Source organism: Lathamus discolor, chromosome 3 (genome assembly GCF_037157495.1).
Source record: "Lathamus discolor isolate bLatDis1 chromosome 3, bLatDis1.hap1, whole genome shotgun sequence".
Lineage (NCBI taxonomy): Eukaryota > Metazoa > Chordata > Aves > Psittaciformes > Psittacidae > Lathamus > Lathamus discolor.
The window spans coordinates 26,369,716-26,392,731 of NC_088886.1; the positions used below are offsets into that span (position 1 = coordinate 26,369,716).

Below are 23,016 nucleotides of genomic sequence, written 5' to 3' on the forward strand. Positions count from 1 at the left end.
TGGAAAAAATAACTCATTGTAGAAGCATTCTTCAATAAATTACCAGATGCCTCACAGCATAATTAATTGTAATTCCATGCCCTTCCCACACTAGGGCTTTTACCTCCTCTACCATCATTCTTCTTCCTTGCCCCTCCAGCACCATAAACATGAAAGTGTGTCAGTCCTTCCTGCAAAAGTTTTCTGTGATTCTTCATGATTTTTCTAAGTAAATCATTCAGTGATATTTCCAGCACTCTCACTTCACTTCCAATTAAATTTCTGCTGGGTTAAAAATGAAAAAGAGGTACACTAATCAGTGAGTAGTTAACAGACCCAACAGTACCCAATACATGCTCTTCTGTTTTCTTCACTCTTGCTCTGCTCAGTTTCTCTATATAAATTCTTCTGGGAAGAATTTATCTGCTCTTAGAGCCAAGCTCTCACAAAGATTCAGATCATTTCAAATGTAACTTTGTTTTTATAAACATGAAAATAACACAGTATTGTGAGGATACTGAGGGGTTAAGAATGGGGTTCAATGATGGGACTGAAAAAGCAATAAAGCTTTTGTCAGAGCAGATCCAGATTAACAACTGTTGCTTAGGATTTCACTGGCTTGTATTTTCCATGTGATCCCCAGGGAATACGAACACATCCCAAAACCACTATCATAAGTGTGACTGACTGATGAGCTTCTAAAAAAACCAAGGCCTGAAAAAGCTTAAGAATACAGCTGAGCCACAGGCATCAATGTCAGGAATTCATTAATCCAGAAATAAAAAACAACAATAATAGTAATTGTAACAGTGATGATCTCACTACACAAGCAGAGCAGGGTTTGTAGGAAAAGGCTTTTCTTTTTTCTTTCTTTCTTTCCCCCTCCCTTTAAAGCAAAAAAATGTAATCAACAAATGAAGTTGGGAAATACAGATAAGATTTTGGATACGCATGGAAAGATTTAATACAGAGTTTATGTTGCCTGAAACACTTGCCAAATTAAATGACTGGTCAGTTGGTATCTACCTGAAGCAATGAAATACCAGATGAAAAGTAATATTATCTCTTTCCAACTAGAGTAACCAAACACAATATTAGGTTCCAAAGACAAAATGAAAATGTGAAGCCATGTATCTTTATTTACTCATCAGGAATGTAACAAGTCCCTTTTCCCTAAATGCAGCAGAAATAAAAATAAGGAAATTGAACATTGTCCCTTTTTTTATAGCTCCAAATCTGTTTTTTGCTCCTCCATGCAGCTCCCTGCTTACTATCCATTGTAAGACTTACGACCCTTTTCACTGGCACACAAACCTTTGCACAACAGTAGCAAGTAAACCCTGTCCATCACGAGCACCCTGTGACTATATTTCAGCATATTTCTTATTGCCTCCCAGAAACCGTAACAATTATTTAAAGCAGGATTTCAAAGTCCATCTCTGAAAACAGAAGGAAGACCAGCAGAAGCTGTTCAGGTTATAAACCCCATTTCACTGCTGTCTGATCACATGCTGTGAAGTGCCTGCTTAGATACCATTTCAATGCAAATGACACACTACAATTTAAAGGTGCCTGAAGTGTTTTTCACGTCCTGTTAGTCCAGTCATAGAATTATTATCTTCTCATCACTCAAACTTTGGAAACCTGTCACCCCGGATGATCCAAAAACTTAATTTTTAAGAGAAATTAAATACAACCCTGCCAAAATAAACATATTGGTGCCTAATAAATGCAGCAGCTGATCATGAGTACCCATATTTTCAAGTTCTGTAGGTACCTAATTGTCTTCATATGACTCAATTTAGTACTGACATGTTAATAGAAGCATGATAATAATTTTGATCTTCTGTTACTTTTTTACTTTGTATTTATTTTTTCACCTCAGGTAGTTAGCCAGTATACCTGTGACTCACAGCTATGAAATAATGGAAGAGTCAATAAATCTCTTCAATATCATGGATATCGAAGTAAGGATATACTCCTAATGTACTCTTAAATGTTGTTCTTGATCAAATTATAGATTAAGTTTTGTACATTTTTGTAGTTTTCTAAAAAAACTCTCATCATGTTGGTCCTATTTAGCTACCCTAACAATTACTTCTTCCTTAGGCTTTAAATATCTATAGACAGGTATTTTTCTTCTCAAACCAGAGTTTCTTTATCAAGTTTAGAGTCAGCTCCACTAAAGACAGCACTGAAGATATTATTATAAGACATGTAATATGTATTTCCTTCTATGTATTATCTTGAATAAACTCCATAAAATCTCAGATCCTTGGATTCCTTTTTCCAAAAAGTAGAGTAACAGTTACTTCATAAGCAGGTTGGCAGTGGGCAGAGAACACTGACTAGCAGATCAACATTATGTAGGTTCTCCCACTTAACACCTGTCTAAATAACTCTAAAAACTTCACAAAAATTATGTTTTCCTAGAGCAATGATTAAGCACTCTTTCATTGACTGGAATCAACTAATTGAAACATGGCTGTGATATGAAATTTGAAAATTAGAAATCCAGAAAGACTGAATGAAACTGCTTCTATTGGGATAATACAGAAATTAGAAAGAAATTCTAGCATTAAAATACTACAGTTGCACAAAGTACGCAACACTGGACAAAGTGAGGAAAACATTCAAGCACATGCATAACTAAACTCACTCCTTTTCAGAGGTGTCTACATTATTTTCCTTAAGAGACTCAAGCTCATTTTAAGTGCTTTCCTCAATAGAGATGAATGCACATTATACCATACTTCTTATTTTAGGATAGCAGAACTACTTTGTAATATCACAAGACAGAAGTATCAAAGTCCCCTGGCCTTTAGGGTAGTTTCTGAATAAAAAAAAAAAAAAAAATCCTTCCCAAACCCTGAGTGTCACGATCATTAAAAGTTTAAATAGAAACCTCCTTTAGCTCCGAGACAGTTACAAATAACCATTTCCAGTATCCTGAATCCGGTATCAACAAACAAAATGACCACTGAAAAAATTTAGGTCTCTAATTCATTTTGATTCTTTACATATAATACATTCAATAAATTTGAGAATCAACTAAATTTTTTGATTTCTAGCCAATACCTTGGCAAAATTTCCATTCAGTTCAGGAAAAAGCACTATATATTCAGTCTGGAACTGTTGAATTACTAATGACTGTATGAATTAGATCTTAAAACATTTTGGAGAAGATTCACCATCAGTAGCAGATAAAGCTGCAAGATTTTAGGCTACTGTCACCTAAGCTACATTTGACAGGAAAGAAAATATAGTCAGCTTTTGCCTATAATGATTTTTTTATTGCTATGCAATAGTATCTAATGCCTTCCAGATGCATTCAGGACAATTTGTTCATTTCACTCTGTAATCAAAATGTGTTTTGACTACTAAGTCCCTATTTAGCTTTTTCTGTAATCATTTTTCTTAATGGGAGTATTTTCCAGATGTTGTGTCAGTCTAGTCATCTGGGACCTCTTCCAATTTTTGTGGAAAGTTTGCTGTCATAAGCTGTCATTGGCAGTTTTGCTTAACAAGCTCTCTAATTAGTTAACCCCAGCAGAGTTACAAAGCAATATATAAGGCATCTGAAACATCACTGAGAGGAGACATATTCTTTGTTAGGTAAGTGTCACACCTGTCTCTACTCAGAGCATTCTGACCGAAGTGCACTTCTTCAAAAGGAAAATGATAAACTGGAACATTAAAAACAGATGAGTTTTCCTTTTGAAAGACGACTTATTTTTATCCTGCATTTCCATTTGACATATTTAAACACTAATATTTCAACGATAGGTTATGGCTTATAAAATTATGTTGCTTAATAACTAATGTATTTATAGTAGTTTTTCTTGCTTTACTTTTGTATTTATTAGCATTATAACTTTAAAAACCATTGTATTGAAGTGCGTCTATGTTACAAAAAAAAGACTATGTTTCTCAGGTAATAGAATTCTGAAACAAAATTACTTCCATTATTGGTTAATAATGAATTTTCCTAGTTATACTACAAACTCTAACAGCTAATTGACTAATAAGAGAGAATCTATGGAGTAATTCTAAATTAGCAATTTGTCCTTGAACAATTTCAGTATTAATTTTATATTGTTATTAGACAAGTATTATGTATAAAGATATATACTACATTTTTTTTTAAATTATGAACTGATTAATTGAACTGCATGTAGTGATGTGAGATTATTTCCTTTTAGGGATAATGTCGTACCTGAAAGTAATGGTCATATGGAACATACTTTGCATTTCCCTGGTGATCCTTTCACTGCCCTTGATTCAAGAAGTGTCTTCTCAAGGTACTGTAACATACAAAGTTGAAGGGAGGGTGTCTAGGATATTTGATAAGTACTAAGAATGCTCCGAATGCATCTTCATAAAAATACTAAGTTCTAGAATTTTACATTTATTCAGACAGGAATTATGATTCAGCTTTATCATCAATGAATATTTTCATAAATATATCTTGGTACAGCATGGTCCTATTTTTTTGAGTAACATAAATATGAACAGGATACTAAATGTGTATGAAACCTACTTCTTTTTTTTTGTAGACATATTATACAGATCCTGCTGCTCTCTGGCATATTTAGCCCAAGTGATTCGCAGAATGATTCAAGGAAGAATCTAAAGTTACAGTAGCCACAAAGCTTGTTTATAACTATTTAAACATAATACGCTCAGGGAAAGGAATATCTATACTATGTTAAGTGCCTTGCCATTAAATGCACTGTTACTACCATCACAGAGGCAAATTTTGGCAATTATTTGTTGAATATTGCAGATTCCCATTTGTTTTCAAAGCTCAGTAATTGGTTTCTAACTAAAATAACACCATTATGAAGAAACCAAAGAATTTGCACCCTGCAAGCCTTGTGGTGTCATAGTTCTCAAGTAGCTATCAAGTTGTTATAGTGATAACACTGTGTCCCCTTTCATTTTCTTGTAAAAAAAGTGGTAACATTATACCTAACAGCTGAAAATCAAAATATATATAATTGTTTGTTATCACATGGTCTTCCTTCATACACACACAGTGTGTGTGCTGTTAGAAATTGTCTTTGGTGTTGTGCTGTGTTACATGTTATTTCTTGTTTTTTTCTTGTTGTCCCTCAATGCTAATTATCTTAACTGTTTTAGCTTGCTGACTGTTCAGCTTCTTTGTTTGTATTTAGGGGCACTTCCCCTGTGGTCCTGCATGTTTCACTTCCAGAAGAAGCTGTTAGCATGTTACATTAGTAGAGATTTCATGTAGGAAGGGGAGTTGTTGCAGGATGAATATCTGATCTGGCAATAGAATGTAACAAACTGCTGCTGAGTTTGAATGCTTGCAGTTTGAAAGCAGACCTCCTAAGGTCTTGCTTAGCAGTTGTAATCTGCACTATTTATTTATTATTGTCTAGCATTTTCCAATCTGAAAGCAGTCTAGCAGCAAAGCCACTGTGGGCTGAACGTTTATGTTAATCTGCTAATGAGTGATTTCCTAATTAAGAAAACAGAAAAGATACTTTATAGAAGATTGCAGGACTGGATCCCAGTTGTACCTAACTTCAGAATTGATAGCAAGTTCCACTCTGACCTCAGAGGAAAAATCCCAAACATGTAGAGGGCAGGCAGATTTTGAAAATTTATTGTAAGAGTGGCTCCAGGGACCTGTATTTATTATGACAGTGCTCAGGAGATTTTATTTGATTATTACAAAGAACATTACCAAAAGTAAAAATCAGACAGACCTAATGGGTCTGTCACGTACAGTTAGGCAGATGCACATCTATAGTTATACCATACATAAGGTGAATTAAGATGGAGAATAATCTGCAAAACAATATAGTGCCTGGTTGATGTACTGCCTAAGTTAAATCTTCACCAGCTAGTTTGGATGGCAGAACTGTAGTGGTCATACTACTCAACCAGGCCTCAAGGATTTGTTGATCTAAAGAAGGAACAGGATATGGTAGCCTCAGCAGAATATCTCTCTAACCTGAACGTGCACTGATGCTGGTTCTCAGGCTGACTCAGAACAAACCTCTGACCTGCACGCTTTCAGGAGGGGTTGCATCAGGCCCACAGTTTTTGCAATACCAAGCGAAGAAATGGCATTCCGTAGAAAGAAAAGATAAATCTTACTACTTCCACGTTTCCTAACATACCATTTTGGTTTGGCAATGTTTACACCAGTGTTGTGTGATTTTAGATTTATCAAGCTGTACAGGGAGATGTGGGCAAGGGTATTCTAGAGAGCATGACTGCCAATGTGATTATAACTGTCATCACTACATGGAGTGCTGCCCCGACTTCAAGAAAGTCTGCACAGTGGGTAAGTTCCCAAACACAGCCAGTTCCTATTGACAAAACTTCCCCTCCCCTTTGCTCCAGCCCCCTACCACACCAGTGTCTCTTCTCTGAATGCTTAAATGTCTTAGTTTGCTGTGTCCTTGTTCTCCTCTCATACACGTATTGTTCTCCCCGTCAAAAACTCAGTGATAACCTCTCACAACCCATTCAAAGAAAATTGTGTATCCACAAGTTATCCTGAGAAAAAAATATTTGTTTTTCAGAAGAACAGAGGCAAGGGGGGGTGGGGGCAGAACCAGTTTGCTTACTGCTCGCTTTCTTCTCCTTAGTGCATTTGTACTGTCTCTGTTTGTCTCTTGTACAAAAAAAAAAAAAAAAAAAAAGAAAAAGCAAATCCAGGGTTTTTCAGGAAGACATTCTGGGACATCCCAACTCAAACTAAAGAAGTGTGGAGGCTGTAAGGTCTAATCCAAAGTCAGTGTCCTTCCATCAATAAAAATTCACTCTGGATCAGAACCATGTCCAGACTTTCACTGAAAAGATGGTTGGATGAGTATTATTTTATATGCCTTATTTATAAGCAAAACTGTATAGTGTAAATAAGTACTGGTATTTAAAACTGTTTTACCAAGAGTTAAAAAGTATTTCATTATGAATCAAATGTCAAAAATACAGCAATTTAGCTCACTGCAGCTTGTTACACTACACTGCAGTTCTAGTAAGTTACAGGTGTAAGACTTCTTAGATCCAGCAATATAGCCCAAAAGTTGTTTAAAAGGCAGACACACCACTCTCTGAAATACTAATTCTGCCACTCTGACACACACAGAAGAAGCACCTTCAATTTCAGTCTTCCCAGTCTGATTCTGATTTGTGAGGGAACATCAGCATTTCTCATAACTGAAAGTAGATACTGAGGTATTTTAATTATGTAGACCATTTATTTAGAATCATAGAATCATAGAATAGTTAAGGCTGGAAAGGGCCTTAAGATCATCCAGTTCCAACCCCCCTGCCATGGGCAGGGACACCTCCCACTAAACCATGTTACCCAAGGCTCTGTCCAACCTGGCCTTATTGTGGGCTCAGTTCTAAAGTTCTGGCATCTATATAACACTTCATAAAATGCTTAAGGCTAGAGAAAGTCTTCCCTATTCTATCCTACATGACTGAATTCAGGCAAGCACAGTAGGCACCATCCTAAAAGGATGCAGGCACTCTAAGGACTGTTGCACAGCTAGTGTGTGATCAGTGCTGACTAAATTAGAGAAATGCCAGACACTGATTATGAATAAATAATGCCCTAACATCATAAAATAAAACAATATTCACTTGTGCATGTGGGATAAATTCACTGGCATCAACAGACTCAATCCACAACTACATTGGTCAAAAGAAGTTCAGAATCTGCCTATACAGTAATTCTGATTTTGATAGATAGTGCCACATGCATGCCACAGAGACAATGATTTCAACAGAGACTTACTTAACAGATACAGGACCAGAATAACAGATCATATGATAAATTCTGGAAATACCAAGTGATAGTCAGTTATTGTCTCAATACTGTGAGATGCTAAGCATCCTCAAGAAATATTCACTTCAGGTCTAACATAACCACTTCAACTTAATAGTTAACTAAGTACCTATTAAAGGTGCTACAGAATGTTAATAAATATTAGATTGTAATGTGATGTAAATGTTTAGGGTCAAAATTTGCCCTTGAAAAATACAGCAAGCATATTTTGCTGAGTCTGTAATATGTGTGTACACAGTTTCCAAAACAATTCGGACATTATTTGGTATGAAACAGAAGTATTGTAGTTGTCAGAAATTAACCAATCACGAAATATTAAAAACACATGGTTATTAATTATGTCAAAACACACTAGGTACTCTCTCAATACTAATAATTTAAGAATTGTATTAAATAGACTGGGATAACATTTCAAAATTAGCCACTGTGTGCAGGTTTGTTAACTCATTCACACAATAAAGTTGCAGTATTTGCCCACAGACACCAGGTATACTTGGTCATGACCTATTTGGGCAAATTATTTTCAGAAATGCTTTCTTAGACACATCACTCAATGCAGACAGGTACCCTTATGAACACGTTTTTGGAAACCCAACCCAGAATTTAAATACCATTCTTGAGATAGCTACTGCTTGATCAGGGAAACTGAAACCTTCTATGATGGGACCTAGCTAAAGTGAACATTGAGGTCACGCTTTATTCCATTATAAATTCTAAATGGTCTCAATTTACTGCACTTGCAAAGCACAGTTCTGGTTGTATAGCCTGATCCAAATCACACAATTACACAAAGTTCTGAATCAGACCAGGATAACCACTGGATTTTTTGAAACTGTTCTTTACATCAGCTGAAGCAAATGACTTCACTGTAGAAAGGTCCCAGCATTAAATGTGAGCTAATCAAAATTACTCACCTTCTTGTTCTGCCTTGAGCAGCACTCTCCTGCAGAGGACGTTGCTTTGAAGCCTTTGAAAGAGGAAGAGAATGTGACTGTGATGCAGACTGCAGCAGATATGGCAAATGTTGCCCAGACTATGTGGAACACTGCAAAGAGGGTAAGAAATTTACCATTATATTTTTCTTAGATGTATTTAAACAAAGATGCTTTGCATTATCGTAAAACATTAACTGTGCAGGCTTTTTAGGACACAAGAAGTTGACTGCTGAAACAAAACAAAACCAAAATCAAAAAAAAACCAACCAACAAAAGCCCCAAACAACGACCCCCCAAAAGAAAAGAAACAAAAACCCCACAAAACAAACAAAAAAAACCCAACAACAAACAAAAAACAAAATAGAAAAAAAGGTCTAATGTAAAAAATAAATTTACCATTTTCTCAAGCATGAACATTTTATGGATGCATACAGGTAGATATAATGGGAGTCATCAAAAAGGTGGTTCAACAAAAATAGTCCAACACCCACCCTTTCTTGCTCTGAGTACTAGTTTGGCTATGAAAGTAAATACCTTGATACCATGTTCATCACCTTATGAGACAAAACTACGTCTCCTTTTGTAACAAGCTGATCACATGTACCTGTGGCAGCTACCAGCTCCTTTGATTGGATCAAAATAAATTCTGCAGGCTCCCTAAGCTCCATCGTGCTTTTTTCACAAGATCCTTCTACAAGGCTATGACAGCGGGAAGAGAGAGTGTCGCTCCCAGTTCTACAATCTGACCCAGTGATAAATTCTGGCACTTACTTGGATGCAAGTGAATTCCTATGCAACCTTCAGAGTTGGAAAATCTGAACACAAACCTCGTTTCTCTTAAAACTCAGCCTACTAGGCATTAGCATAATTCTTAGAACTTGTGTTGCTTCTTTGGTCCGTGCCTGCTTTGTAGCTCCTATCTCTTTCAAGGGAGCTATTGCTTTTAAGAGGTCTCTCCAAAATGATCACTTGTATAGAATTATCACATCTGAAGTACTACAAAATAACTAGGTCTTCAGGGGGTTATCAAAGTAAATGCTTGGCTATTACAATAGCTCTCAGACGTCCACTATAGTGAGTCCCACGTCATCTATTGTCAAAAAACTATGCTGCCAAAAAAAATCTTAAAATTTTTAGAACATAGAACTCCACTCAAAATTCATCTTTTTGCCACCTCAAAATTGCCATTAGCAAAGAAGGCCTCACCTCGCCAGGGAAGACATTTCTCCTGTCTGTGATGAAACATTTAGAGATCCAAAGAGTATTTTTGCTCTTTTTCCCCCTGAATAACACTTTAAAGAATCCTGTAGGACAAGAATAAACCTGCATGGAAGATGGTCACTGAAATTTTGTAATCACTTTCATTTTATATAGTTGAGACTGAACACCTATGAAAAAAATGCTCTCAGTAACAGATTATTTTATTTCTTTCAGCACACACTGAAAAGTCACCATTAGAAGACAAATCAACATCTAAAAGATCATCCAAAAATGAGGAAAAGCCAGAGGAAGTAACACAACCCTATGAAGTTATGGAAGGTAGGAAAGTGTAAGAATGAAACAGGATGGGTGTTACCTGAAGGAATATTAAAGACCATTTTCCTGCTCTAGAAATAGAAAGCCAGTGCGAGACATTACCCCACAGTTACCAAGCTTTGAAACTGCTCAGTTTATAAACTAATTACCTCACCTAGGCCTCAGGATACTGACTTTGGAGAGTTCACTTAGCACAGATGTTGGAGTGGGGTGATGTATCCTGTGTCTCTACTGGATTTTCAAACACATCTTCCAAAAACGTTACACACCGTTGTCAGTTTTGGACAAAGTCCAAACAGGACTGGAACAGGAAGGGTGTTGTATTTTGAGACAGTGATGAATTGGCAGGACCAAGACAGGAAAATCGCCTAGCAGGTTTCTCTAGCTTTAATCAAGCTAGGCTTCATGCTGCTTCAGAAAACACATGATTTATTTTTTCAGAATGGAAAATATGTTGCTTTCCTGTGTACTTTGGTATTCTGTTCCAGCATTTTAAGTGATAACTCAGGTTCAGTCTGAACATTAAAGCTGAAGTAACAAGAATTAAATGAAATAGGAGTTAATTTTGGCAAATATTTTAACAGTCACTGTTTTGTTTTTTAATTTAAAATTGATAATACTTACCTTTCTAATGTGGCAACTTACCATTACAAAAAAAAATAATATAGTTGGTTAAATGAAACAAAGTTAAGGAAATTCAAATAACCATTAACAGGATCCACTTGGGTATTTCAGACACATTGAATGAAATGAAAATCTATTCTGCAACTCTGTGCTCATAGCATTTCTACAATACATTTATACAGAGATTTCTCACACTGCAATATAATAAGCTCTTCCAGTCTTCTGGGAGAGAGACTGCAGAAACTAAACCAAACAAAAAAAAAAAACTATGTGAAAACAGAACTAAACAGCAAAACCTCAGAGAGACAAGAGTGACAGATTAAAATGCAGAAACATTTACAGTTACTTTTGCAGAATATAGCCATATAAACAATTTGACATGTCGGTGTAACTATACATATACATTAAAGTGGCTCTTAAAGCTGTAAATCACAAAGAGGAAAATTATCCAAGATAAAAGATACAGTAGGAGATGCAGTCAGATGTCTGCGTTCAGAAAGTTTGCTTTCTTCCTGTTTCCCTACCTTCAAGTCTAGGTCATTGGTACAGGCTATATTATAATGCAGATCAGAGGAATAAATCAAAAGAACAGACTAGGAAGAGAAGCATCTTATTAGAAGGACTATGTTTTACAGCATAAATCCTCCTCCCTGAAAAGGGATGGAAACAAGAAGTGATCCCACCTACAAACACCAAACTAAAATCTGCCATGACGCATTCAGAGTTGTGACAGGTTAACCAATAGAATCACTTAAAAACTTAGCTGATATGCTGCAAATTCCCATGCAGACAAAAGGAATTCGTATTTAACACAGTCCAGATTAGCTTTGCTCTTCTACATTATTTATCTTCTGACAATTACCTAAGTCCATAACTAGCATTTACCAATTTAACCTAGGTTACCACTTATCCTTTCCCCATCCTCCCCATTTTAAATTTTTCAATGACTTTAATTCGTGCAATTTTACACAGAAAGCTTTTAGAGCAAAACCCATAAAAACAACTATTGCGATTCAAAAGGTAAATTGCTATTTCTAATTGCTATAATAAATTAATATGAAATAGGTGCATGCACTGCAATTCCAATGTCTTAATATATGTATGTTCTGACAGATACCCCACCGACAACAGCAGCATCAACAGCCAAGGCTGAATCTCCCATCACCCCCAAACCTGAAGACACAACCCCTGCAGCCACAGAGATGTCAGTAACTGAAGCAGACTCTCCCACCACCCCTGAACCTGAAGATACAACCCCAGAGGTCACAGAAGCACTAACCAAGGCAGACCCTCCCACCACTCCCAAAGTAGAAGACACAACACCTGAAGCCACAGAGCCAACAACTGAGGCAGACTCTCCCACAACCCCTAAGGTAGAAGATACAACCCCTGAGGCCACAGAAGAACCAGTAACTGAGGCAGACCCTTCCACCACCCCTAAACCTGAAGACACAACACCTGAACCCACAGAGCCACCAACAACCAAGGCAGACCCTCCCACCACCTCTAAGACAGAAGATGAAACAACCCCTGAGGCCACAGAGGAACCAGTAACTGAGGCAGACTCTATCACCACCCCTAAACCTGAAGACACAACACCTGAACCCACAGAGCCACCGCCAAATGAGGCAGACCTTCCCACAACCCCTAAGGTAGAAGATACAACCCCTGAGGCCACAGAAGAACCAGTAACTGAAGCAGACTCTCCCACCACCCCTAAACCTGAAGACACAACTCCAGAGGCCACAGAGCCACCACCAACTGAGGCAGACCCTCCCACCACTCCCAAAGTAGAAGACACAACCCCAGAGGCCACAGAGCCACCACCAACTGAGGCAGACTCTCCCACAACTCCTAAGGTAGAAGATACAACCCCTGAGGCCACAGAGGAACCAGCAACTGAGGCAGACCCTTCCACCACCCCTAAACCTGAAGACACAACCCCTGAGGCCACAGAGCCACCAACAACCAAGGCAGACCCTCCCACCACCACTAATGCAGAAGATACAACAACCCCAGAGGCCACAGAGCCACCACCAATTGAGGCAGACCCTCCCACAACTCCCAAGGTAGAAGATACAACTGCTGAGGCCACAGACGAACCAATAACTGAAGCAGACTCTCCCACCACCCCTGAACCTGAAGACACAACCCCAGAGGCCACAGAGCCACCACCAACTGAGGCAGACCCTCCCACCACTCCCAAAGTAGAAGACACAACCCCAGAGGCCACAGAGCCACCACCAACTGAGGCAGACTCTCCCACAACTCCTAAGGTAGAAGATACAACCCCTGAGGCCACAGAGGAACCACCAACTGAGGCAGACCCTTCCACCACCCCTAAACCTGAAGACACAACCCCTGAACCCACAGAGCCACCAACAACCAAGGCAGACCTTCCCACAACTCCCGAGGTAGAAGATACAACTGCTGAGGCCACAGAAGAACCAATAACTGAACCAGACTCCCCCACTACTCCTAAACCTGAAGACACAACCCCAGAGGCCACAGAGCCACCACCAACTGAGGCAGACCTTCCCACAACCCCTAAAGTAGAAGATACAACTGCTGAGGCCACAGAGGAACCAATAACTGAAGCAGACTCTCCCACCACCCCTAAACCTGAAGACACAACCCCTGAGGCCACAGAGCCACCACCAACTGAGGCAGACATTCCCACAACTCCCAAGTTAGAAGATACAACCCCTGAGGACACAGAGGCACCAGTAACTGAAGCAGACTCTCCCACCACCCCCAAACCTGAAGACACAACCCCTGAAGCCACTGAGGCACCTACAACTAAGGCTGACTCTCCCACCACCCCAGAGGCACCTACAACCAAGGCAGAATCTCCCACCACCCCCAAACCTCAAGACACAACCCCAGAGGCAACAACCCCAGAGGCACCAACAACCAAGGCAGAATCTCCCACCACCCCCAAACCTGAAGACACAACCCCAGAGGCACCAACGACCAAGGCTGACTCTCCTACCACCCCAGAGGCACCTACAACCAAGGCTGACTCTCCCACCACCCCCAAACCTGAAGACACAACCCCAGAGGCACCAACGACCAAGGCTGACTCTCCTACCACCCCAGAGGCACCTACAACCAAGGCTGACTCTCCCACCACCCCCAAACCTGAAGACACAACCCCAGAGGCACCAACGACCAAGGCTGACTCTCCTACCACCCCAGAGGCACCTACAACCAAGGCTGACTCTCCCACCACTCCAGAGGCACTTACAACCAAGGCAGAATCTCCCACCACCCCTAAACCTGAAGACACAACCTCGGCGGCCACAGAGGCACCAACAACCAAGGCAGAATCTCCCACCACACCCAAACCTGAAGACACAACCCCAGAGGCACCTACAACCAAGGCAGAATCTCCCACCACCCCCAAACCTGAAGACATAACCCCTGAAGCCACTGAGGCACCTACAACTAAGGCTGACTCTCCCACCACCCCAGAGGCACCTACAACCAAGGCAGAATCTCCCACCACCCCCAAACCTGAAGACACAACCCCAGAGGCACCAACAACCAAGGCTGACTCTCTCACCACCCCCAAACCTGAAGACACAACCCCAGAGGCACCAACAACCAAGGCTGAGTCTCTCACCACCCCTAAACCTGAAGACACAACCTCGGCGGCCACAGAGGCACCAACAACCAAGGCAGAATCTCCCACCACCCCCAAACCTGAAGACATAACCCCAGAGGCATCAATGATCCAGGCAGACTCTCCCTCTACCGCTAAAGTAGAAGCGGAATCTTCCGCAGCCCCTAAGGTCAAGGGAACTACCCCTGCAGGCACTGAGGGTGACACCACTGCCATACAAAAAACATCTATGGAAGTAACAGCTACTGGTCCTGGATTAGTAACAACTGCTAAAGACACAAGCACTCAAAGTACTGTGACTGTCACAACAACTACAAAAGAAAAACCTATACCTGGATCAGATACAACAGTTTTAGAAACAACAACTGAGAAGAAAATTACAACTTTTGCACCCAAAGTATCAACGAGCACAACTGTGAAAGACACGACCACAGGCGTTCAAAAGACTGTGGTGACAGAAACTAGAACTACTGAGATTATAACAGTAACTGACAAAAAAGACAAAACAACAGCTAAAACTGTTACTACTCCTACAACTGAAGGGACAACAACTAAAACAGAAACAACCATGGTGAACAAAGAGGTAACAACACCCAAGAAAGACAAAACTACTGTGCTTAAAGACATTTTAACAAGAACAAGTAAGAAAGACACAACTACTGTAACTTCAGAGATAACAGCTAAACAAGATGACTCTCCTAAAGGTAAGGATGATATTCCAAACACAGCTCCTACAGCAGAGCAAACTGTCACTACAGCAGCTACAACAGAAACAACTACCATAGACAAAAAGACTACAATAACAGCTGTTGAAAAAGAAGTAACCTCAGCTAAACAGGACAAGACTCCCATACCAAAAGAGACTTTCACAACTAAGAAAGAAGAAAGCACCACTGGGACAGAGAGTGTAACAGCAGCTGCAGCAGTTACAGCTCCCCTGCCCAAGCCCACTGTGTTGACAACAACAGCCAAAACAGATTCAGCTCCTAAACCCAAGGAAATTGTAGCAACAAATAAAAAAGACGCTACTACAGAAACTAAGCAGACAGTAGAAGCAGCTAAAGAGAGCATAAGTAATGCTTGTGTTATTGTAGAGACAACAGCTGGTAAAAAAGAGGTAACGACCACCAAAGAAACTAATGTCACACCTGAAGAAGAAATGCCTGACAGCGCCGAAAAGGATCCTAGTATTGACAAAGGAGAGGAAACTACAGTTACCAAAGAAACCACTACAAGAGATAAAAAAGACACGATAGAAGAAATGTTTATTGTTTCTAAAGGGACATCAAAGCCAACTATACATTTCCAGGAGGTTACTGACACAAGAGAGGAGCCTCACCCAGCTGACCCTGAAACTCTGCCAGTAGAGGAGCCTGAGATAAACAAGCCTTTAATACAAACTGACGACTTGCCGATTTTACCTGGAGAAACACAAGGTAATTGCATTCCAGTAGGTACAAAAGCAACAATAACTCCACCAGAGTACCACAAAACACAGGAGTAAAGCACATGCAAGTGCTTTATATACAGTGTCACAAGAACATGTTACTTCTGTCCCACTGGTAAACCGTAACCAGGTAAACCATAACCAAGGTGCTGCAGCTGCCAGCATCCTGAATACTGGTACCTCAGTTTTCAGTTGTGTTGTCAATTAAATTCTTCATATAGCTTAGAATGAGATCTTGTTTGCTGAAAAACGTTTGCTGCAAGTACTGTAGAAGATGCAAACAAAAAAAAGTCAAGGAAAAAGAAGGTAAATTTCTAAGTCCCATGGAAACACTGCAAGGGAGTAAAGCTGAATATTCATTACTTATGGTAACCAGGTGCTCTGTAGTCACATACAGAAAATATCATACAAGGCAGACAAAAAAATCTGGTATTCTCTTTCCTCTGCACTTTTTGCCGCATTTTTCACATCCTTACTATTTATTTTAATAATGTATAGCCTGCAGGTTCTTGATCATTTGTTTTCCAATTATTTTGGAAATAAAAAAAAAAAAGGGTTTTAGATGGAAAATACTTGGACTTTTATCCAAAACAGATTCATCCTTCCTTTATATTTAACTGAGAGTAAACATAAATTCTGTTTTAAGAAATGTGGAGAGGGAAGGGAACCTACCAAGCACCCAGTAAACATCTCGGAGCCCGAAGGATTTAAAAGAAGTAGCATGCAATGCATTTCTAAGTGATTTTTTTCTGAATTACAGGTGCTCAGGCAAGCAGTAAGCACAGATACGCATACTTAGTCATGTAAACGGCTGCTCTTGCACTCGTGGGGCCAAACGAGAGAGCCAGTTTTTTCCAGGAACATCTCTCAAACGAGTAATTAAACCCTTTGCACGACAGAGAGCCCCGAACATCACCCTGCTGTGGACGGGGGCGGGGGGGTGTGGGTGTAACGCAATAATTGTTAAATGTTTTAACAAACCCAATCCACTGCGTTTTGCAGCAAAGAAGGATGAAAAGGACCTGTGCAACGGCAAGCCAGCGGACGGCATGGTGGCGCTGCCGAACGGTACCCTGGCCGTCTTCCGAGGTAGGTAGATAGGCCCCCCGGTCCCGGTTTCAGTCCTGGACTCCGCCTCCTTCACCTGACCATATCCCTGCCCTCTGAGCCGCCGAAGAGCTCCAAACCCCGCACGACGAGACTCTTGAGGCCTGCGCCCTCCCCACTACCGCCCGGCCCGGCCGCGCCTCAGGGGTGCTGCCGGCGCAGGAGCCGCCTTGCCCCCTCAGCCGCGTGCGGAGCGGGGTCCTCGTCTGCAGTGCCTTTCCCCCGCCTCTGTCTGTTCACACGCGATTCACCGTACGTCCTCCCGCCGCGCAGGTCACTACTACTGGCTGCTGAACGGCAGGAGCCCACCAACGACCAATCCCCGCCGGATCAGCGACGGCTGGGGCATCCCGTCCCCGATCGACTCCGTCTTCTCCAGGTGCAACTGCGATGGCAAGACTTTCTTCATCAAGGTGGGGAGCTCGCCCGCCGGGGAACGAATGTGACAGGCGCAAGAGGCAGCCAGGGAGGGGTGTCCGTCCTTAAACAGCAGCTCCACAGGACAGGGGCCTTGCATTTCCCGTGCTATAGATACAGGACAAACGGCGTTTGCAAATAGGGTGGTGGGTTTGAAACTCTGGGGGTGAACCTGAAACTCTCCCCCTCCCCATCACTGACAGCCTTGAGATGGCTCTTATCAGGAAAAACCTACATTCAGTGTCTTTTTCCCCGTGTAACTGACCAGGAGACAAAGCATTGACAGAAACCAAATAATTGGGCCACACGTCAGAAAAGGTCCAATTGTTTAAAATATAGGTATTTTATCATGCCTTTCCCTTGCCCAAACAGCCTAAATTTGTTCCCAATACATTTACCTTCCTGAAAGAAGGTAATGAAATACACACATCTCATGAAAGGCATTATACGGTTACTTCCCAGTTAATCATTCAGTCCTGGGATTCAAACAGCTTTTTCTATCATTGAAAATCTAGATTTATAAAGCAAACTGCTTTGTTCAGTATCCACTATTACTAGTTAATTTCTAAGATACTTTCCCTACTGAAAAGTAGTAAAAATGCTGGAAAGGTATTTCTTTACATTTTCTTCCTGTTTTTAATAAATGTAGTAGTGGTTCCAGTCAGTTTTAAAGTGTAGTTATCAAAATCCTAGTGTTTATTTTTTATGTCTGGGTTGAAACTCCGTTACCAAGAATGCATTTACTCTAAAGCTCATTTTTTTCCTTTAATCATCAGGGTCCCCTGTACTGGCGTTTCACCAATGGTGTTATGGATAAAGGCTATCCCAAACCTCTTGCAAATGGATTTGCAGGGCTAAGTGGAAAAATAGTAGCAACCCTCCCTGTGGCAAGATACAATAATAGACCAGAATCTGTTTATTTTATCAAAAAAGGTATGTTTCATATTTCAGAAATTCAGAGATGATCAAAAGGTGCTTTAATTGCCTTAGGAATTAAAACATTTCTCTTGACTAAAAGATGTGTTTCTTTCAAATTCAAAAAAATAAGTGATGTTAAAGGTGTGCTAGGGGAGTAAAAAGTATCCTGAAGATCTAAGAATTTGTGTTTCAGTGCTTTTTAAAACAGAGAGGGCTCTAAGGGATAGAATCCAGGGAGTAAGTTTTATCTGGCAGTAAAAAACTATTGCAGTCTGAAGTTGATTAGAGAAGGAAAGGCTTTAATCTTTCTAGTTCCTATGTATGGAAATCTCCCCCTCCTATTCCTTATTTCAAACTAACGTGCTTCCTTATATGAATGATGTGCTGCCAATGTAAGAATTCTTACCTTGATTTAAAAACCATACATCAATGAAATGTAAATCCCTTTTTGGACTCTAGCCCTCTTCTCATGAAACCTAAAATGATGGTCTTACACAGTCCTTGATAAAAGGAATGATGGCAGCAAAAACAATTCCCCTGGCATTGTACTTGCTACAGTAACTGTAATGAGCAGTGCATCTAGAAGCTCATCGTGGATTTAGAGATGAAGGTTTTGTTTTTTTTTTTTCTCTTACCTCAAAAACATAATGGATCACATGTAATAGACATGAAAGTGACATTTTCATAGCTGATAGAGTTGGTGGTTTGGTGTTTATGGTTTTTTGTATGTTGTCCTGGGTTTAGCAGTAGCAGTAATTCGCCTTCTTAGTGGCTGGTGCAATGCTGTTTTTGATTTTTGGCCTGGGAACAGTGCTGGTAACGCCAATGTTTTTAGTTGCTACTCAAATGTTTGCTCTGGCCAGGGACTTTCTGAGCCTTATGCTCTGCCAGGGAGAAGGGGAGGCTGGGAGGAAACAGAGAGAGGACACCTGACCCAAACTAGCCAAAGAAGTATTCCATACCACAGCACGTCATGCCCAGGATGTAACCAGGAGTTACCCAGAAGGGCTAGCTGACTGCAGGAGTGGGGACTACAGGGTTGGACAAGCGTGCTCGGCTGGGGGGAGTGGGACGAGTTATTGGTTGGCTGGTGTTGAGGTGTTGTATTCTTTCCTCTTGTTATTTCCCTTATCATTATTAGTGGTAGCAGTAGTCGTTTGTGTTGTACCTCAGTTACTAAACTGTTCTTATCTCAAACCGTGGGAATTTCATTCTTTTTGATTCTCCTCTTTGTCCCCCCAGGAGCAGGGGGAGGGCAAGAAGGGGGGGGAGCGAGTGAACGAGCTTTGGGGTTAGGTTTAAACCACGACATATGTCTTTCATTTGACTGTGGTTTTTGTTGGTTTTGTTTGTTTACATTTTTTGTTTGTTTTTTTTTAACCAAATGAAACAAACATCTATTTTAGATGGCAACATGCAACAGTATGTGTACAGACAAGAACCAGCGAAGAAGTGTCAAAGAAGAACCCAGATTACTGTAAGATACCCAGCTTATGTCCCAAGACTTGTAATAAGAAGACGCTTCCAACGTGCAGTAAGAATGCCAACCGTTATTCAGACTGTAAGAATCAACCAACGTTCATCTGGTAACTTATGTTTATTAAGTTTCTTTTATACAACCATTTTAATCTTAGTAATTCTGAAACACAACATTCGGGGTTTTTTTAAAGTATTATTTATAAAAAATTTTAATCCAATAAATCTCACTTGCTGTAGATTATACAAGCAAATGATAGCTTACAGCAGGCATACCGTGACACCTCCTAACTTTTCTTTTGCTTGCAGGAGTTTTGCGTAAGGAAATCAAAATGAATGGCTACTGGAAAGGGCTGCCAAAAGTTATTCATTCAACTATATCACTACCCAATCACAATAAGCCAGATGGCTATGATTATTATGCCTTCTCTTACAGTAAGTTAAAGCTAATGCAAGTTATTTTGTATCTCAAAAGACTAAGGGATGGGAAAGAAAGAAGCCTATGAATCTCTTGGCTTTCTGAAGTGTGAGGTTATTGCTTGGGGCTCTGCAAGAATAATTTTAAGCGCTACTAAACAGTCCTGAGAATTAAAATGTTGCCTGTAATGGGGAGATGTTTCTATTAAAAAAAAGATAGTCAGTAGTTACAGGACAACTAGCAGCAACAAGGTACAATGGCTCAAACTAGCCAGCTGCAGAATGCATTGCTGTAAGCGTTCAGGCTTATAAAGTGACAAAACCCTGACACTTAAATGCAGAATTACATTAATGATAGATTGAAATCCCTGGACCGCTGCACACAGATAGTTTTTTCACTGACTTCTGTGAAAGCATTCCTCAGAATTTTCTGTATTATTCAGGAAAAAAAAAAAAATGTTAAGAAATAGCCGTATCCAAATACAGGATACTAAAGTAAATCTCTGATGAGATGTATGATCTAACTCCTAACCTTAACATAAGCGCATTCACAGAATTCCCACTTCTGTAGTCAATGCAAGATTGTTTTGTTTTCAGTTTGATTTCCAAAAAAACTACATCTACGTTCTAGCAGTATAAAAGTATTCTTCCCTACTCCCTCTTCTTGGGACAGATTATTAGCAGTATTGTAAAACTTAGCTAAATGCAAAGAAGGACATGTAAAAAAGTTGAGGACAAAAATTCATTGTTATAGTCTCTCACCTCCATATATATATATGTGGAATGAAAAAAATGAATCTGCTATCCATGCCTAAATTAAAAGGCAGGCTTTAACTTACAAGATTCTTTTCACGTACTAAACAGTTTCTGAAATTTAATTCTGACACATCTTCATTTCAGATCGGTACTACAGTTTGGACGTTGGCAAAAGAATAGCAAAACCTGTTACTGCTCTCACAGGAAAGACTGTATCCAAAGACTGGTACAACTGTCCTAGCAAGTGATGCACAGCAGAGGATTTAACAAAAAAGATGCCATTTGAATGTTGACATTTTGTCTAATTTTATTAATAAAGACATTGAAATGTGTGCACACAAATCTAAGTATAAAATACTGCTTTAAGCTCTGGCTTCATTATACTAGAACAACCACAGGCAAACTGGCACTTTTGTATACACAGCTGTAATTACTTTACAGATCATTTAACTGATATTCCCTCTGTTCAGGCCTCCTCTGCCTCCCATTGCATGAGTTACACCTGTGTTGGGAAAGAAAACAAATGCATTAATAGAAATCTTTTTTACCTTTTTAATCAACCATTGGTACTTGTGATACTTCATCCTTCTGTAAGGAACTGCTACTGCAGGGAGCACTTCCTTTCAGACAGAGTTCAAGTTCTCCCCTCTGCCTTCCCCTAGAGCCTTGTGATATGGATACATTATATTTCTGTGATTTAAAAGGGCATTGTTGACTTGTGATCCTATCTCGGGCCCTGTGCCAAAAGAACAACATTCTTATAATATTTGAAATCAGTTAGTCCCTCCCTTTTGTCATTAAAGAAATGGTGATAGGCAGAAAGAAAATCTATGCCTAGGTCCACCTCCTCACTTTTATTTTTCTTTTAAAACGCCAGATACCTACATTTCAATGCTTGTATCAAGTCTTCTACAATACTAAAATGGTGCCAAACTGAATATAATTCATCTAAGGATTTTTAACACCAACACCGCAAACAATAATTTATTGCTTTGGTTTAACTATATTGCATTACAAAATCTGTAAATATTTAATGCTTCCGTAAGATATTTTTTTTAAATCAGTGTAACTGGAACCTCTAATGTACTAAATGGGAAACTAATCACAGAATCCCAGAATCCCAAGGGTTGGAAGGGACCTCAAAAGATCATCTAGTCCAACCCCCCTGCAAGAGCAGGGTAACTTAGAGTACATCATACAGGAACTTGTCCAGGTGGGCCTTGAAATATAATGTTAAAACTAAATATTTCTAAACTTATGTCCTAATACCTTTTAAAATCTTCCTTTAAAACTTCGCAGTAAATCTTAAACTTGGCAATTTACTTTCCCTCCGCTAATACAAACCAAGTGCCACATGAAGTAGAAAGACTGCCTATCTAAAACATGCTCAGACTAACATACTTGAATAAAATTGCAGAGCTCTTAGGGTAACATACTGAAAAGCAAGGGCAGGGATGCTGTATTATTTGATGTCTTATAAGCAAAAAACACAGGCGTATAAAGTAGTACTTCATATACGGTCCCCAAAGGAAGTACTAAAAACTTGTTTGAAAAGGTCCGAATTTGAACAGCCTTGAACACTTGCCCCTCTGCCTGTTGAACTGACGACCACGAACACCAGTTCTTAATGTTGGTGGCTGAAGTCTGACACGTCGGAATGGCTTAGGCTGGTTACTGCTTGTGTCTGTGAAGAAGTAGAAATGCAGAAAAGAATGTCTGTGTCTAGTACAGTTTTTCATTGTCAACATCCTTATTTCATTGACATCATCTCTAATACAAATAAAAGCCTCAAAACAAGCACATTTGGTGGTACTTTCTTCTTGCTAACTCAACAGTGACTTACCTACTGTTCTTTGACTACTTAATTGAATGAAAAATATTTTAAATCTGACATCAAATATAACAGTGGAGAGAATCACTGAAATATCAGTAACTTTTGCTCCTT

The 23,016-nt window shown here is 39.8% G+C and overlaps 2 protein-coding genes across 5 annotated transcripts in view; one reads left to right on the forward strand and one right to left on the reverse strand.

Annotated features, from left to right (window-relative positions):
* Positions 1-3,530: 3,530 nt before the first annotated feature.
* PRG4 (proteoglycan 4) lies at positions 3,531-22,868 on the forward strand. 2 transcript variants are annotated; one of them, XM_065674227.1, is made up of 12 exons: positions 3,531-3,594; positions 4,182-4,280; positions 6,176-6,298; positions 8,750-8,869; positions 10,183-10,287; positions 12,022-15,969; positions 16,983-17,069; positions 17,361-17,500; positions 18,281-18,437; positions 19,829-20,008; positions 20,208-20,333; positions 21,216-22,868. In XM_065674227.1, the coding sequence occupies exons 2-12, from the start codon at positions 4,187-4,189 to the stop codon at positions 21,317-21,319; spliced, it is 5,184 nt and encodes a 1,727-aa protein (XP_065530299.1). In that variant the 5' UTR covers positions 3,531-3,594; positions 4,182-4,186; the 3' UTR covers positions 21,320-22,868. The 2 variants fall into 2 exon arrangements, with proteins under 2 accessions (XP_065530299.1, XP_065530300.1); XM_065674228.1 differs by lacking the exon at positions 6,176-6,298 and having other exon boundaries at positions 3,532-3,594.
* The window catches only part of TPR (translocated promoter region, nuclear basket protein), a 42,235-nt gene continuing 39,223 nt past the window's right edge, over positions 20,005-23,016 (reverse strand). For all 3 annotated transcript variants that reach the window (XM_065674226.1, XM_065674225.1, XM_065674224.1), the window contains exons 50-51: positions 22,657-22,755; positions 20,005-21,573 (exon numbers count right to left, since the gene is read on the reverse strand). In XM_065674226.1, the coding sequence (XP_065530298.1) occupies positions 21,518-21,573; positions 22,657-22,755 (155 nt within the window). In that variant the 3' untranslated portion in view covers positions 20,005-21,517. The remainder of the gene's footprint in view (positions 21,574-22,656; positions 22,756-23,016) is intronic.